At 42.1% G+C, this 16,179-nt stretch overlaps 1 protein-coding gene across 1 annotated transcript in view; it reads right to left on the bottom strand.

Moving 5' to 3' along the window:
- LOC115102996 (solute carrier family 22 member 23-like) overlaps window positions 1-7,615 on the bottom strand; it is a 66,430-nt gene extending 58,815 nt beyond the window's left edge. Inside the window, exon 1 of the mRNA XM_029623518.2 lies at window positions 6,562-7,615. Within this exon, the coding sequence (XP_029479378.2) occupies window positions 6,562-7,008 (447 nt within the window). The 5' untranslated portion in view covers window positions 7,009-7,615. The remainder of the gene's footprint in view (window positions 1-6,561) is intronic.
- Between the last annotated feature and the right edge of the window lie 8,564 nt (window positions 7,616-16,179).

The raw sequence follows: 16,179 nt of genomic DNA, 5'->3' as shown, positions 1-16,179 counted from the left end.
CACACCAGCCAGTCTGGATCCCCCATCAGCCCCTATCCGCTCCTCCTCTGAGCCTAGCGTTATCAAATCCTTCTCTGAACAAAGCAATGGGGGGGAGAGTTGCACTGAGGAGCACAGTTACTATGCCATGACTATTCAAGGAGACGTTACCGTGGAAATCCATTCTGTTGCTCTACTATTAATATTTAAAAGACGATATAGCCAAACTCTCATTACATTATTACTATGATGTACTATAACTATTCAAGGAGATATCCTCTTACTGTATTGCTATGCCGAGGCCTACTCCAAGAGACTTTGCCAAAGTAATTCCTTTGATTTCTTTTAGAAAGAGTTAAGTCTGAGATGAGACGTTTTCGGTGTGTTCCGGTACATTGTGACAGGAAAACGACATGGTGTCGGCACTCTGATCCACCCCTGAAGGATACGGAGACACAGAATTTTCAGACGGAATCATGTGCCGTTATTCCTACGTAATCTAAAACACACCAAGGACTGCGGTGTCATCACTTTATGTCATCGTGTGTGTCACTTCCTGGTTATCGCATGTCAGACCAGGAGTCTAGGGAAAGGGAGTGGGCTTATAATGGAGGTCCTTTAAGTGGGATTGGATTGGTCAATTAGCCTGAGAATCAATTCCTTCTGGGGACGACCTTGTTGGTTTGTGGAATGCTTGCTTAGGAAAAGGGACACCTAGTTTTTGTCACCAACTGCTCGGCCGTGTCAAGAACTGCCTTGCCCTGGTGCCAGTGTCAACAGGAACACCAACACAAATATCAGTAGCTATACTACTTAGTCCAAGAGAGGAGGTGGAATGATGCAACATTGTTAGATATTGTTTTGTTTTTTTAAATGTCAAAAGTCCAATGCAGACATTTGTATCTCTATCAAATTATTTATGGGCAACAATTAAGTACCTTACTGTGATTGTTTTCAAAACATGTTTGCAAAGAGCAATTTCCCAAACAAGAACTCTGAGTGGCGAGCGGAAAACTGAAAACTAGCTGTTATTTATTGGCAGGTGGTTTCTTAAATGGTCTATTAACTCATTTACCTTCTGATGACATCGACATGCAGGCCAAAACTCCATCCCACCAAACCAGGCAGTCTTTTCAAACAGCTCTTACACTAAAATAATAAAAACGCAGCAATGCGCACATGTTGATAGGCTTTACGTTCGAATGTTCCATTAGTTGAAAACTCCATTATCAAAAGCGACCGGAAATGCAATTATAAATGTACAGATTTTATTATAAAAGGTGCATTTATGGTGAAAATGATCTTCCTCAAACTTGAAACTCACACTCTGCTTATATATGTCAGTTAGACTCTACACCCCTTGTAAAGCAGATTATTATGCTTCATTAAGAATTCATTTTGCCAATTTAGTTATACAAACCTTATTAAAACACATAGGCCTATGGGCTAGGCAACATGAGGTGTGCGACTCGGATTTTAAAAAATTACAATAAAAACGCATTGTTTCTTATCATTCAAGTGATAATATAGAACTCACAATTGAAAGGCTAATGTTGGCACCGATCAGACTATTCTTGATTTAATCTGGTCTTTACGACTAAATAATATATATATGTGTGCCATTTGTTTAGATGTAGAATGGAGCATTATCATGCACCTGTATCGAAATGGGCAGGGGAAAAAATACATGTCATCTATGCACTTAAATAGCGAATGCAGGACGCTTTTCCCCATGGTTCATTTTCATGCCAGCCAGGTAGGCTATACTCCTGTTGTAAATATAAGCAATGTGCTTAATATTAGGAAAGTTGAGAAATATAGTAAGCCTATAGAAAGCTGATGGGATCCTCTTTTTAATAGTGGCCATCAACTCTGTTTCCTCCCGCAATTGCATAGCCTATAGAAATGTTGCACAACATGAGTTCATGGGCTCTCATGAAGTGTTTGAATTAGAGTTTCAAATACAATTGCATTGATGTCAGAGTGATTAGAGGAACAATAGAGTGCCGAGTACAAGGCAAGTTTGGTAAGCTACTAATTACCAGCAGCAGCAACAGAGCTTGGAGAAGTCTTATTACCGTGACTAAACAGTCATGTGGAATTTGACTGCCTTTGTGACTCGTGGCCGCCGGTAATACGGTCACTGCAACAGTGACTGTATAGTACTGAGGCTTCAAAACCAGCCTCTTTATCAAGCTGGTCCTCTTACGCCTTTGTGGCAAAATGTCAGGTCTAGGTCAATATAGACCAGACTACAGTGTTTCCCAACTCCAGTCCTCAAGTACCAACAGTATATATTTTTTGTAAGCATCAACAAGCACACATGATTCAACATGTGAACTAATCATTAAGCATGTAATGAGTTGAATTAGGACTGTTTGTCCCCGGGGCAACAACAAAAATGTGTACTTATGGACTTGAGTTGAGAAACACTGGACTGGATGACGCATCTGTGGGTAAACTGGTGTATTTGAAGTACAGTGTTTGATTACGAATGTGTACCTTCAACAGAAACCTAACAAACTCTACTGCCCCTTCCTTCCCTGCCCCACAGAGATGGAGATACTAGGCTACTTAAAAAAAAAGTTTGCTTTCGACAGGTGTAAACACACACCTTTGACTCACATAAAACACTAATGACAGGGACACAGGACATAGCATTTAAAATGTAGTAATACGTGACCTTAAATTTCAGTTTTCAACCTTTTTGATAAAAATATAAAATCATTAACTCAGTCCAGAGGATGTTTAGTTTATCTATGTAGAACTTACTACACATAAGAAAGGACTCACTGGGACAAAGTGTAATGACAAAGCCCAGCAAACAATTTGTGGGTGTACAACATTGGCCTACAGTCGTAGTTTTGTTGCTGATGTGCAGCCCTCCAGAAATGGCATCTCTGCTATGGATGTACTTTTATACCGCTAGGGGTCCATGAGAAGAATGCCATATGATTTCTCAATATCTTCTCACAGAAAGACACCCTTTTGTGAAATAGTAGGCCTTGTGAGGTCTATTTTGAAAGTGCAAAATCCTGTTTTGTGTCACTTTAAAAAAAAAAAGTATATCTAAGCCTAGTATATAATAATAATAATAATAAATAAATACATTTTATTTGGTGGACACCTTCCAGGGCACTCAGTAACATATTATATTAAAAGGTAGGGCTACATCAAATCAAGTGCAGTTGGTACATAAGATCAAATCAAGTGCATCAAAGTGCAATTTTAAATGAATGGACCAGACAAAACAGGACCGATAAAAGAGGGGTTGGGTAGAGGATACAGTTTAGACTAGAGGGTAAGGGTTTAGGGGGTTGGGTTGGGAATAAGTTACAGACTGGGTTTAGGGTAAGGGTGTGGGTACACATAGGTATACAGAAAAGACACAGAAGGGGGGGGGGGCAGAATCAATCCTAAACTATAGGCCAGGGGTAGGCAACCCTTAGCTCAGTTGGTCAGGTGTGGAGACTAGTTGGAACAAATTCACGCAGTCTACGGCACTTCATGAACAGGGTTGCCTACCCCTGCTATAGGCTTAATGTTATCGAAATCCTTGAAGAGGTGTGTTCTTAGGAGGATGTTGAATGAGATGACTGTCTCTCTGCATGTTGTGTGTGTGGGGGAGTGCATTCCCAGGACCTGGGTGCCTTGCAGCTGAAAGGCTGAGCACCCATGTTGGAGAGGAGACCAGCAGAGGAGGAGCAGAGGTAGTGGGAGGCATAGACTGGGAGGTGGGTGCCAGGTTGTGGACAGCTTTGTAGGTGAGGAGTGTCTTAAAGTTAATACGGGATTGCACAGGGAGCCCAGTGTAGATTGATTAGGATTGGTGTGATGTGTTCGGTTGGCCTGATGCAGGTGAGGATTCTGGCAGCAGATTTCAGTTGAAGTCGTTTGGTGGGGATACCAGTGAGGAGTGAGGAGAGTGTTGCAATAGGCTAAACAGGAAGTTCCGGATGAGAGTTTCGGTGCTGGAGGCCTAGATCTAGGCCTGTGCGGATCGATAAACACCAGAGGAAGAGGAATTGAACTACAACAGCAACTGAACTAAGCAATATACCATATTTTCTGACATACTGTTATTGATGCAGGGCCCGGTTTGGGTTTTTACTTTAACTTCTCCACCGGTATTAGAATGTTTGGTTTGTTAAATGTGATACGCCATGTGTAATGTCATTTTTTAATAGCTTACTTCGCTACTTGAGTCATCTCTCTCAGCAGCACTTTCCACACAGACCTAGCCACGCCCCCTGTCATTCAAGGAGCGCATTTGATGTTCCTCAACCACGAGACTTGCGTTCGTTCAGTCTGCATGGTCAATGCAGCACATGCAACAATGTTGATAACAATGTTGTTTTCACTTTGCTTAATATAAATCCACTAGCATTCTATAATGACAGTATTAGTTTGTTTCTTACATCAGCAAACAGCTAGTTTGTCTTTTCTTAGCAAGTTGCCCTAAATCTTGTGATATGCTAATAGCTAGCTAGCTAATACATGTAATGAGTAAGAGCAAACGTAGCTAGCTAATACAGCCTGATAATACCAGCGATAGTGTAGCCCTAAATCAGCATGCTGTTTGTGCAAAAGTATCTTCTAAATCAAAGAGGAATATGCAAAGCAAGAAAACGTTAGCTACATGAAGCTAAGAGAAAATATGCAATGCAGCTAAAGCTTCCTGAGTCCCCTAGGAAACACTTTTCAACACTTTAGTTCCTACCCTGTCACATCTCCTCCCTGGCATTTTAATTAGTTGTCATCTAAAACTGTATTCAAAAGTGCCCACTATTATATTCTAACTATAGAATAGTCATTATATTTCCACGATTCCAACAGTTTTTTCTCTAATTCGCAATTGCAACATTTGGTTAAAAATAAGTGTGAGATTATTTGCCCATATCATGCAGCTCTACGTGGCAGTGATGTAAAGCACTTTAGTACTTGAAAGTATTTTAACTTAAGTCATTTTATTTTTACTTCACTATTTTTTACAATTAATACTTTTCTACATTCCAGAAGAAAATATTGTACTTTTTACTCCATACTTTTTCCCTGGTACCTCATTAAAAAAAAAGTACTCATTAAATTTGGAATGCTTAGCAGCACAGAAAAATGGCTAAATTTCACACCCTTGACCAGGGATGTTCTCTTGACATCTACTGCCTCTGATCTGGAGGACTCACTAAACACAAATGCTTTGTTTGTAAATTGTGTCTGAGTGGTGTAATGTGCCCCTGGCTATCCGTATGTAAAATTTAAAATTATGACATCTGGTTTGCTAAATATAAGGAATTATTTATAGTTTCACTTTTGATACTTAAGTACATTGTATAAATTACATTTACTTTTGATATAAGTATATTTTAAACAAAATAATTTTAGACTTACTCAAGTAGTATTTTACTGGGTGACTCACTTTCACGTGAGTCATTTTCTATAGCTTATCTTTACTCAAGTATGACAATTGGGTGCAGGAACTTCAGAAATGATAAAAGTGCGGACATTTGTTTTGTTGAAGTTGAATTGAACAGTATAAAACAATCAGACTGGAGAAAGACTAATTGAAATCACTTAGAATGTATTTGTTGCCACCCTAGGATCACTAACGACTCAAAGCAAATGTAGAACTTTCATTATTCAAAAACGAAAAATACCGTCATACCGTTCAATGTTTTTAAAAATACCATGAGATAATATTTGGGCCATATCTCACAGCCCTAATCTGAACTATCAACAACTAAAAATGCAATGGAAAAGGGGCAAAAATCCCATTACCTGATGACTACAGTCCTTGATACAGTAGTCGTGTATACTTTTCAGATATAAATTCAGAAAGAAAGGCAGACTAGTGTTGGCGTGTTAAGTTAAATATATGGCAGGTGGCAATAGCAAAACAGGGAAGTCATTATTCTCGGGAGGCGCGCGCGGAGGAGCACTAATGAGCATGACAGTACATGCCCTTTGCTCTAAATCAAAACTCGAGTATCACTTTGGTCTGGGTCTTTATGGCCACAGGCACATTCCGCCGTGGTCAGAGATCTCTCCACTCTAGCTCACACCTCGTCAGCTGCTCGGAAGAGTAATGTCATCCCTCGTTTAAGAATACTGTTGGCATGTTAAAATTAAGATCACAGAACTGCCAGTTATTGACCATTATTATTCTTAGCCCCACGAACAGGTTATTAATGTACTCAGTGCAGCAGCTCATTTTATGATCCATTCCTGGGCTTGTTGCGCCAGTAGGATATTGGAGGCTGCAATGCATGAACCAGCCATATGTTTTGACTCATATGAAGGTGTGACGGTTAAACCAGGTGCTGGTCTGTAATCAAAACATATGAGACCACAATACATGGAATTGTTTTATTGTACGACTATTAACCTATGTGAAAACGACAAAGCCCTCTGGTAACAGCCTTTACTCGTGGCTGTGGGTAACCCGCCACAATATGCTAATAGCCTATTATAAATCAATTGACCCAATGCACCTCGTCTGAAAAGAGGGAGGAATGTATATGACATAATGTAAACTATGGAAATGCAGTCCTAATTAATTGCTCAATGTCAGGCCACGAAACTTACCTTGGTAACCACATTCTGAATGAGTCCGGTATGCAGCTCAAACGTCCACTCTTTGCACATACAATGTTGCAGATGCCTAGCCGTATCATTGTGGGTGCCATTGGTATAAACGTACGCCGCTGTTCGCGGAACACTATTATTTGCCCCATGAAATAAAGGACTTCTACTCAAATTGGTCGTGTTTGCCATAGGCGGAACACATGTGTTGTTCGGTTGGGCAAGAAGGAATTCATCAGAGTACTGGCTGAATCCAATGAATAACGCCGGAATCCATGTCAGCACGATTAGCTGTCTCTGGTATTTCCCAAATCCCCCAAGAAAAGGCAAGACACAACTGTCAATGCGTGTGAGCAATCCCGGCGACTCGATTTCGGGGGACACAAAGCCGTTCTCCGATTGATGGTCCTCGGTATCGAGCTGTACCACGGCCATCGCGGTTTCGCTCATGGATGCGTCTGTAGTGCAGCCGAGTTGGCAATGCTGCCGGGAGACTCCACACTGCGTCAATAACCCCGCTCTGGTGGTGACTGCGGTGCGTAGGCAATCACTGAAATTGAAGCAAGACGCACTTCTTTATGACCAGGAAGCTGCTCACTCCCTGTGATCCTGTTTAGGTGGACTCCCCGCACTATTGTCACTGAAGGAAAAGCGCTTATTTGGCTGACAGCAAGCAGGTTTAAATGCAGGCTGGCAAATGTCCTACATTAGAACAGACAAGCGCGACAACATGCGGCGAGTGAAGTTTTTAATCACCAATATTTCCCATCTGCTGGATACATCTAATTTGCATAGAATTTGATCAACCTATCTGTGTGAGCTGTGCCGGAAGAAGTAGTAAACCAAGGAAGGGAATACAACCTTGTCCCTTACGCGGTTGCACGTACAGGTAACACACCTGCCCAAATACAGTCCTTTAGAGTAGCCTATAGCGTTTAGAGTTAAATAGTCACATGTACAAGGTTGCAGATGTAATTACAGAGTACAATACACTCATTGAGCTCTGACTTCTTGTAAACACAAGCCTATTCCCTCTTTCCTGTCAAGTCATCCGCTATATCGAAAGTTGATGTTTTTTTAATCATTTACACAGCGGTGGAGTACTACGGATTCTGTTTGCAGAAAAATATAGGCAGGACTTTGAGCAACCCTCCACCTTTGTCCGTCGCATACACCTACGAGGTGCATAATAATATACTAGTGGTGGGTCGTTTGCGAAGAACGTCGCTTTTTTTAACAGCTCTTTTTGTTGAACGTCCCCATTGTAATGTGTGTAGGAGACGTTTAGTAGGCCATACGCCTGCCCTTTATAGTTCTGTGACAATAGGACTGTCATAGTGGAGGGAAAGGAGAAGAGAGAATGCAATTGAGAGTTGAGAAGAAAAATGTAGGGGTGGAGACACACACACACACATACAGGGGGTATTTTATTATTACCACAGATATACAGAGAGAGTGATTAATATCACCTGTGCAATACAGTCAGTCAACCACATTATTTTATGATCTTATCACATTATTATTTAAGTAATGATTAACTGTAACTCTCAGCTACACTGTCTTGTGTGGTCAGATAAAATCATGTAAACTATGAGGAAATTACAACAATCAACACAACAAAATCAATATGAAGTACAGTACCAGTCAAAAGTTTGGACACACCTACTCAATCCAGGGTTTTTCTTTATTTTTACTTTTTGTACTTATTGTAGAATAATAGAGAAGACATCAAAACGATGAAATAACACTTGGCATTTTCTCAACCAGCTTCATGAGGTAGTCACCTTGTAATGTATTTCAACTAACAGGTGTGCCTTGTTAAAAATTAATTTGTGGATTTTCTTTACGTCTTAATGTGTTTGAGCCAATCAGTTGTGTTGTGACAAGGTAGGGATGGTATAAAGAAGATAACCCTATTTGGTAAAAGACAAGGCAAGAACAGCTCAAATAAGCACAGAAAACAGTACATTATTACTTTAAGACATGAAGGTCAGTCAATCCGGAAATCCAGGCCTTCATGGTCGAATTGCTACAAAGAAACCACTAAAGGACACCAATAAGTACAAGTTACTTGCTTGGGCCAAGAAACACAAGCAATGGACATTAGACCAGTGGAAATCTGTCCTTTGGTCTGATGAGTCCAAATTTAAGATTTTTGGTTCCAACCACTGTGTCTTTGTGAGATGCAGAGTAGATGAGTGGATTATCTCCGCATGTGTGGTTCACACAGTGAAGCATGGAGGAGGAGGTGTGATGGTGTGGGGGTGTTTTGCTGGTGACACTGTGATTTATTAAGAATTCATGGCACGCTTAACCAGCTTGGCTACAACAGCATTCTGCAGCGATACGCCATCCCATCTGGTTTGGGCTTAGTGGGACTATCATTTGTTTTTCAACAGGCCAATGACCCAACACACCTTCAGGCTGTGTAAGGACTATATAACCAAGAAGGAGAGTGATGGAGTGCTGCACCAGATGACCTGGCCTCCAAAATCATCCAACCTCCACCCAATTGAGATAGTTTGGGATGGCCTCCCGTATGGACTCCCGGGTGTCTAAGACACTGCATCGCAGTGCTAGCTGTGCCACCAGAGATTCTGGTAGCCGGCCGTGACCGGGAGGCCCATGGGGCGGCACACAATTGGCCCTGAATCGTCCGGGTTGGGGAGGGTTTGTCCGGCAGCGATATCCTTGTCTCATCGCGCACTAGCTACTCCTGTGTCGGGCCGGGCGCAGTGCATGCTGACCAGATCGCCAGATCTGATCGTTGGTGTTTCCTCCAACACATTGGTGTGGCTGGCTTCTGGCTTGGTTGGGTTGTGTTTCGGAGGATGCATGGCTCTCGACCTTCGCCTCTCCCGAGTCCGTAGTTGCAGCGATGAGACGAGACTTTAACTACTACCAATTGGATACCACGAAAAGGGGGTGGGAAAAAACAAGGTATTTGGGATGAGTTGGACTGCAGAGTGAAGGAAAACCAGCCAAGAGTGTTCAAAGCTGTCATCAAGGCAACGGGTGGCTACTTTGAAGAATATCAAATCTATTTGAATTTGTTTAACCCTTTTTTGGTTACTACATGATTCTATATGTGTTATTTCATAGTTTTGATGTATTCACTATTATTCTACAATGTAGAAAATAGTAAAAATAAAGAAAAACCTTTGAATGTGTAGGTGTGTCCAAACTTTTGACTGGTATATATTTGATTTAACGTTTCACCCCTTTCACCCCTTCCTCTTTTCTTTCTATTTAGTGGCAATTGCCACCCTCTGCTGGTTACAGTGTGTCACTACAGCATTGCCATTTTTAGTTTTCACAAAAAAGTGTGAACAGTCATTCTAAAGGACGTAGGCCTTGACATAGGCCTTGGATTGTCGGTAGAGGTTTTGTTGGTAATGGAACTGTCCCCAAAATGTGATGTTTTTCAATTATTATTTTGGTACCACTTTATTTTACAGTACAGAAATTACAAGGTATTTATTTTGAATGTAGATAGTAAATGGAAATGAGTCAAATGACACATAACTCAGTTACTTATTTCCTTGTTTGACATTTCAATAAGCACCACTAGCATAGGCTCCATTTGGTAACAGTCAGCCCCAACCAAAGATGCAACTCTCTGACTGTTTCCGAGCTCCTCTCCGCTACTGTAGAATACAGACCTACTGTAGTCATAACAGACCATGGAGCAGTTCCAGCTTGTTACCATTGTCCTAACTGACACACTTCTGACCTGCACTGCTAAACCTGAATGACAACTATTGTCAACCTTGATGTGGGAATTATACAGCTCTTAGCAAAGATCAAAGACATATATCTACAAATGTAACTGTCATGTAGCATTTGACTGTTCAAGGTACTATTCTTACGCTCAATGTGGCTTAGGGCATAGTTGTTATGAAAAGATATTGTGTAAAAAAATAAAAAAGTGTTTTATTGTCATATGCATTGTTTTACAGGGTCAGCCATAGTAGTACAGCATCCCTAGAGCAAATTGCCTTGCTCAAGGGCACATCAACAGATGTTTCACCTTTTGACTAATTAACTTGTGTATTTGAACCAGCACCCTTTCGGTTACTGGCACAACGATCTAACCGCTAGGCTACCTTTATTGTGTCTGCACCAAGTCTCGAACCAACAGGACCATGAACAGCTTCTACCCCCAAGCCATAAGACTGCTAAATAGCGAAGCAAATGGCTACCTGGACTACCTGCATTGACCCTTTATTGGACTCGTTTGCACTGACTCTATGCATACACACACTGGACATACTTACACTAACACCCCAACACACACATACACATCCCAACACACACAAACAATTATTTGCACTAACTCTTCTGCACTGACTCTATGCACACACACCCACTCACTCAGACATACTTACACTGACACCCCAACACACTTACACACCACAGAAACACTGCTGCTACTGTGTATTATCTATCCTGTTGCCTAGTAACTTTGCCCCTACCTGTATGTACATAGCTACCTCAATTACCTCGTACCCCTGCACATCGACTCGATACTGGTAGTCCCTGTATACATGTTACATTTTCTCGGTATTGTTATTCGTTATTTACTTTGTATTTATTCCTTGTGTCACTATTTCTATTTATAAAAAATACATTTATCTTTCTCTCTGCATTGTTGGTCTACATCTGTTGTTTACGAAGCATGTGACACAATGTTTGATTTGATTTACAAAAATACAATTATTCCCATCCTAGCTGAACAGAGTTAACAGTAATGTTTCAGGGAAACTTTTTATAATTGTGCAATATCACTAATATGCTCACAAACCTTTCCCACAAAACCTGGTCCTGTCAATGTAGCCTGTTACAACCCACTGGGTACAGACGTCAGTTCAAAGTCTAGTTTTGATTTACATTTGGTTGAGTTGTCAAAAAATATAAAATTCCCTTACGTAGATGACTCTTGGAAATCCAATTAGTTTTCTACGTTCATTCAACATCATCATGGAAACAATATTGATTCACACAGTTTTTGCCCACTTTGTTGAGTGTCTGCCAATAAAACCTGACCTGACCTGCCCTCACACACAACACTATCTGTGGGCACGTTCGAATGGGTCACTTTTGTGAACCGCCTTTCAAAGCGTGTTGCATGATGGTAATAAAAATTGTACGACTTGCCTGACATGTCGACTGCATGAACTGATCAAAGGTCATGCAGTTTTTGATGAAGTCGCTGCAGTTGCTTCTCACCAACTGCATCATGCGAGGCACTATTTGTCAACTAATCATTAGAGTGTTTTTTGTTTGACCCACGTGAATGTGGCCAAATACGTGACTGAAACAGGAACCAAACTTTGTGGGCGATTCTAAAGCTACAAGGGATAGCAAATGAAAAGTGGTATTTGAGACCAGTCTAACCAATACATTTTTCACACGTTATGTTTTCAGTTTGTGAGTATGTGATATGGGGGTATAGAAACATTTATTTTGACATTTAGAAAGAATACAATCTATGTTGACACTGCCAAAGGGGGCGGTGTTGCAATCTACTGCAAAGATAGCCTGCAGAGTTCTGTCCTACTATCCAGGTCTGTACCCAAACAATTTGAACTTCTACTTTTAAAAATCCACCTCTCTAAAAACAAGTCTCTCACCATTGCCGCCTGCTATAGACCACCCTCTGCCCCCAGCTGTGCTCTGGACACCATATGTGAACTGATTGCCCCCCATCTATCTTCAGAGCTCGTGCTGCTAGGCGACCTAAACTGGAACATGCTTAACACCCCAGCCATCCTACAATCTAAACTTGATGCCCTCAATCTCACACAAATTATCAATGAACCTACCAGGTACCCCCCCAAAGCCTTAAACACGGGCACCCTCATAGATATCATCCTAACCAACTTCCCCTCTAAATACACCTCTGCTGTCTTCAACCAAGATCTCAGCGATCACTGCCTCATTGCCTGCATCCGTAATGGGTCAGCGGTCAAACGACCTCCACTCATCACTGTAAAACGCTCCCTGAAACACTTCAGCGAGCAGGCCTTTCTAATCGACCTGGCCGGGGTGTCCTGGAAGGATATTGATCTCATCCCGTCAGTAGAGGATGCCTGGATATTTTTTTAAAATGCATTCCTAACAATCTTAAATAAACATGCCCCATTCAAGAAAATTAGAACCAGGAACAGATATAGCCCTTGGTTCTCCCCAGACCTGACTGCCCTTAACCAACACAAAAACATCCTATGGCGTTCTGCATTAGCATCGAACAGCCCCCGTGATATGCAGCTGTTCAGGGAAGCTAGAAACCGTTATACACAGGCAGTTAGAAAAGCCAAGGCTAGCTTTTTCAAGCAGAAATTTGCTTGCTGCAACACTAACTGTAAAAAGTTCTGGGACACTGTAAAGTCCATGGAGAATAAGAACACCTCCTCCCAGCTGCCCACTGCACTGAAGATAGGAAACACTGTCACCACTGATAAATCCACCATAATTGAGAATTTCAATAAGCATTTTTCTACGGCTGGCCATGCTTTCCACCTGGCAACTCCTACCCCGGTCAACAGCACTGCACCCCCAACAGCAACTCGCCCAAGCCTTCCCCATTTCTCCTTCTCCCAAATCCATTCAGCTGAAGTTCTGAAAGAGCTGAAAAATCTGGACCCCTACAAATCAGCCGGGCTAGACAATCTGGACCCTTTCTTTCTAAAATTATCTGCCGAAATTGTTGCCACCCCTATTACTAGCCTGTTCAACCTCTCTTTCGTGTCATCTGAGATTCCCAAAGATTGGAAAGCAGCTGCGGTCATCCCCCTCTTCAAAGGGGGGGGACACTCTTGACACAAACTGCTACAGACCTATATCTATCCTACCATGCCTTTCTAAGGTCTTCGAAAGCCAAGTCAACAAACAGATTACCGACCATTTCGAATCTCACCATACCTTCTCTGCTATGCAATCTGGTTTCAGAGCTGGTCATGGGTGCACCTCAGCCACGCTCAAGGTCCTAAACAATATCTTAACCGCCATCGATAAGAAACATTACTGTGCAGCCGTATTCATTGATCTGGCCAAGGCTTTCGACTCTGTCAACCACCACATCCTCATCGGCAGACTCGACAGCCTTGGTTTCTCAAATGATTGCCTCGCCTGGTTCACCAACTACTTCTCTGATAGAGTTCAGTGTGTCAAATCGGAGGGTCTGCTGTCCGGACCTCTGGCAGTCTCTATGGGGGTGCCACAGGGTTCAATTCTTGGACCGACTCTCTTCTCTGTATACATCAATGAGGTCGCTCTTGCTGCTGGTGAGTCTCTGATCCACCTCTACGCAGACGACACCATTCTGTATACTTCCGGCCCTTCTTTGGACACTGTGTTAACAACCCTCCAGGCAAGCTTCAATGCCATACAACTCTCCTTCCGTGGCCTCCAATTGCTCTTAAATACAAGTAAAACTAAATGCATGCTCTTCAACCGATCGCTACCTGCACCTACCCGCCTGTCCAACATCACTACTCTGGACGGCTCTGACTTAGAATACGTGGACAACTACAAATACTTAGGTGTCTGGTTAGACTGTAAACTCTCCTTCCAGACCCATATCAAACATCTCCAATCCAAAGTTAAATCTAGAATTGGCTTCCTATTTCGCAACAAAGCATCCTTCACTCATGCTGCCAAACATACCCTTGTAAAATTGACCATCCTACCAATCCTCGACTTTGGCGATGTCATTTACAAAATAGCCTCCAATACCCTACTCAACAAATTGGATGCAGTCTATCACAGTGCAATCCGTTTTGTCACCAAAGCCCCATATACTACCCACCATTGCGACCTGTACGCTCTCGTTGGCTGGCCCTCGCTTCATACTCGTCGCCAAACCCACTGGCTCCATGTCATCTACAAGACCCTGCTAGGTAAAGTCCCCCTTATCTCAGCTCGCTGGTCACCATAGCATCTCCCACCTGTAGCACACGCTCCAGCAGGTATATCTCTCTAGTCACCCCCAAAACCAATTCTTTCTTTGGCCGCCTCTCCTTCCAGTTCTCTGCTGCCAATGACTGGAACGAACTACAAAAATCTCTTAAATTGGAAACACTTATCTCCCTCACTAGCTTTAAGCACCAACTGTCAGAGCATCTTACAGATTACTGCACCTGTACATAGCCCACCTATAATTTAGCCCAAACAACTACCTCTTTCCCAACTGTATTTAATTTATTTATTTATTTTGCTCCTTTGCACCCCATTATTTTTATTTCTACTTTGCACATTCTTCCATTGCAAAACTACCATTCCAGTGTTTTACTTGCTATATTGTATTTACTTTGCCACCATGGCCTTTTTTGCCTTTACCTCCCTTCTCACCTAATTTGCTCACATTGTATATAGACTTGTTTTTTTTACTGTATTATTGACTGTATGTTTGTTTTACTCCATGTGTAACTCTGTGTCGTTGTATGTGTCGAACTGCTTTGCTTTATCTTGGCCAGGTCGCAATTGTAAATGAGAACTTGTTCTCAACTTGCTTACCTGGTTAAATAAAGGTGAAATAAATAAAATAAAATAAAATGATGATCTAAGCCTTGCTGTTGGAAATCCACAACAATGTCCGACTTTCGGCTGTCGCAGATGCACCTCCCCCGACTTCACTCCTCGACTTTCGTCCACAGTCGGTTGCTTTCGCCTTACCACTCAAACAAGCCCTGTCTCACCCTACTGTTTGTTATTGTTCAAACCTGCTTCTTTGTCACCATGGCAACAATCTCAGGTGTGGCGGGAAGCCAAACCGTATGTGCATCGGTTGACCTGCGTGTGTTTGTGTGTGTGTGCGCGCGCGTGTGCGTAGATGTGTGTAGGTGTGTGTGTCGGAAACTGTCAACACTCACTAGGCTGGTGATTAATGCTTGGCTGGAAAGCACTGGTGGTTTGCCTCAGGCTTAAACAGTGCTGTCAATTGTAACTTTGCTGTGTAGAACAGACTCTCTCTTGCTCGCACACAGACACGCGCACACACACACACATACACACACATGTTAAGGATCTTATATCCTCGTGCGGACCTAAAATACATTTCCATTCAAAATCCTATTTTCCCTAACCACTAACCCTAAACCTAGCCCTAACCCAAACCCTTACCATAACCTTAACCCAAACCCTAAACCTAAACACTAACCCTAAACCTAGCCCTAACCCAAACCCTTACCATAACCTTAACCCAAACCTTAACCCAAACCCTAAACCTAACCACTAACCCTAAACCTAGCACTAACCCAAACCCTTACCATAACCTTAACCCTAAACCTAACCACTAACCCCTTACCCTAATTGTAACCCTGATTGTAACCCTAAACCTAACCCCTCATGGGAATGTGGGAAATGTCCCCACGAGGGAGAATTTTCCTTGTTTCACTATCCTTGTGTAGACTTTGGGGATTTTAGGTCCCCACACGAATAGATAAACCACCCCCCCCACACACACACACACATTTCCCCCTTTTCTGTCTCACTGTATCTAATGATCAAAGCTTTGTGAGCACACCATCATTGCTCCATATCAATCAAATTGTTTAAAATGATCCAAAACTGTCAGTTGCTAGAGGATAAACAGTTCATACCAGACTCATAGTTTTCCCA

This window comes from Oncorhynchus nerka, linkage group LG20, assembly GCF_034236695.1.
Source record: "Oncorhynchus nerka isolate Pitt River linkage group LG20, Oner_Uvic_2.0, whole genome shotgun sequence".
Classification (NCBI taxonomy): Eukaryota; Metazoa; Chordata; class Actinopteri; order Salmoniformes; family Salmonidae; genus Oncorhynchus; species Oncorhynchus nerka.
The sequence above is the reverse complement of the archived record's forward strand: the minus strand, read 5'-3'. Positions and strand labels throughout refer to the sequence as shown.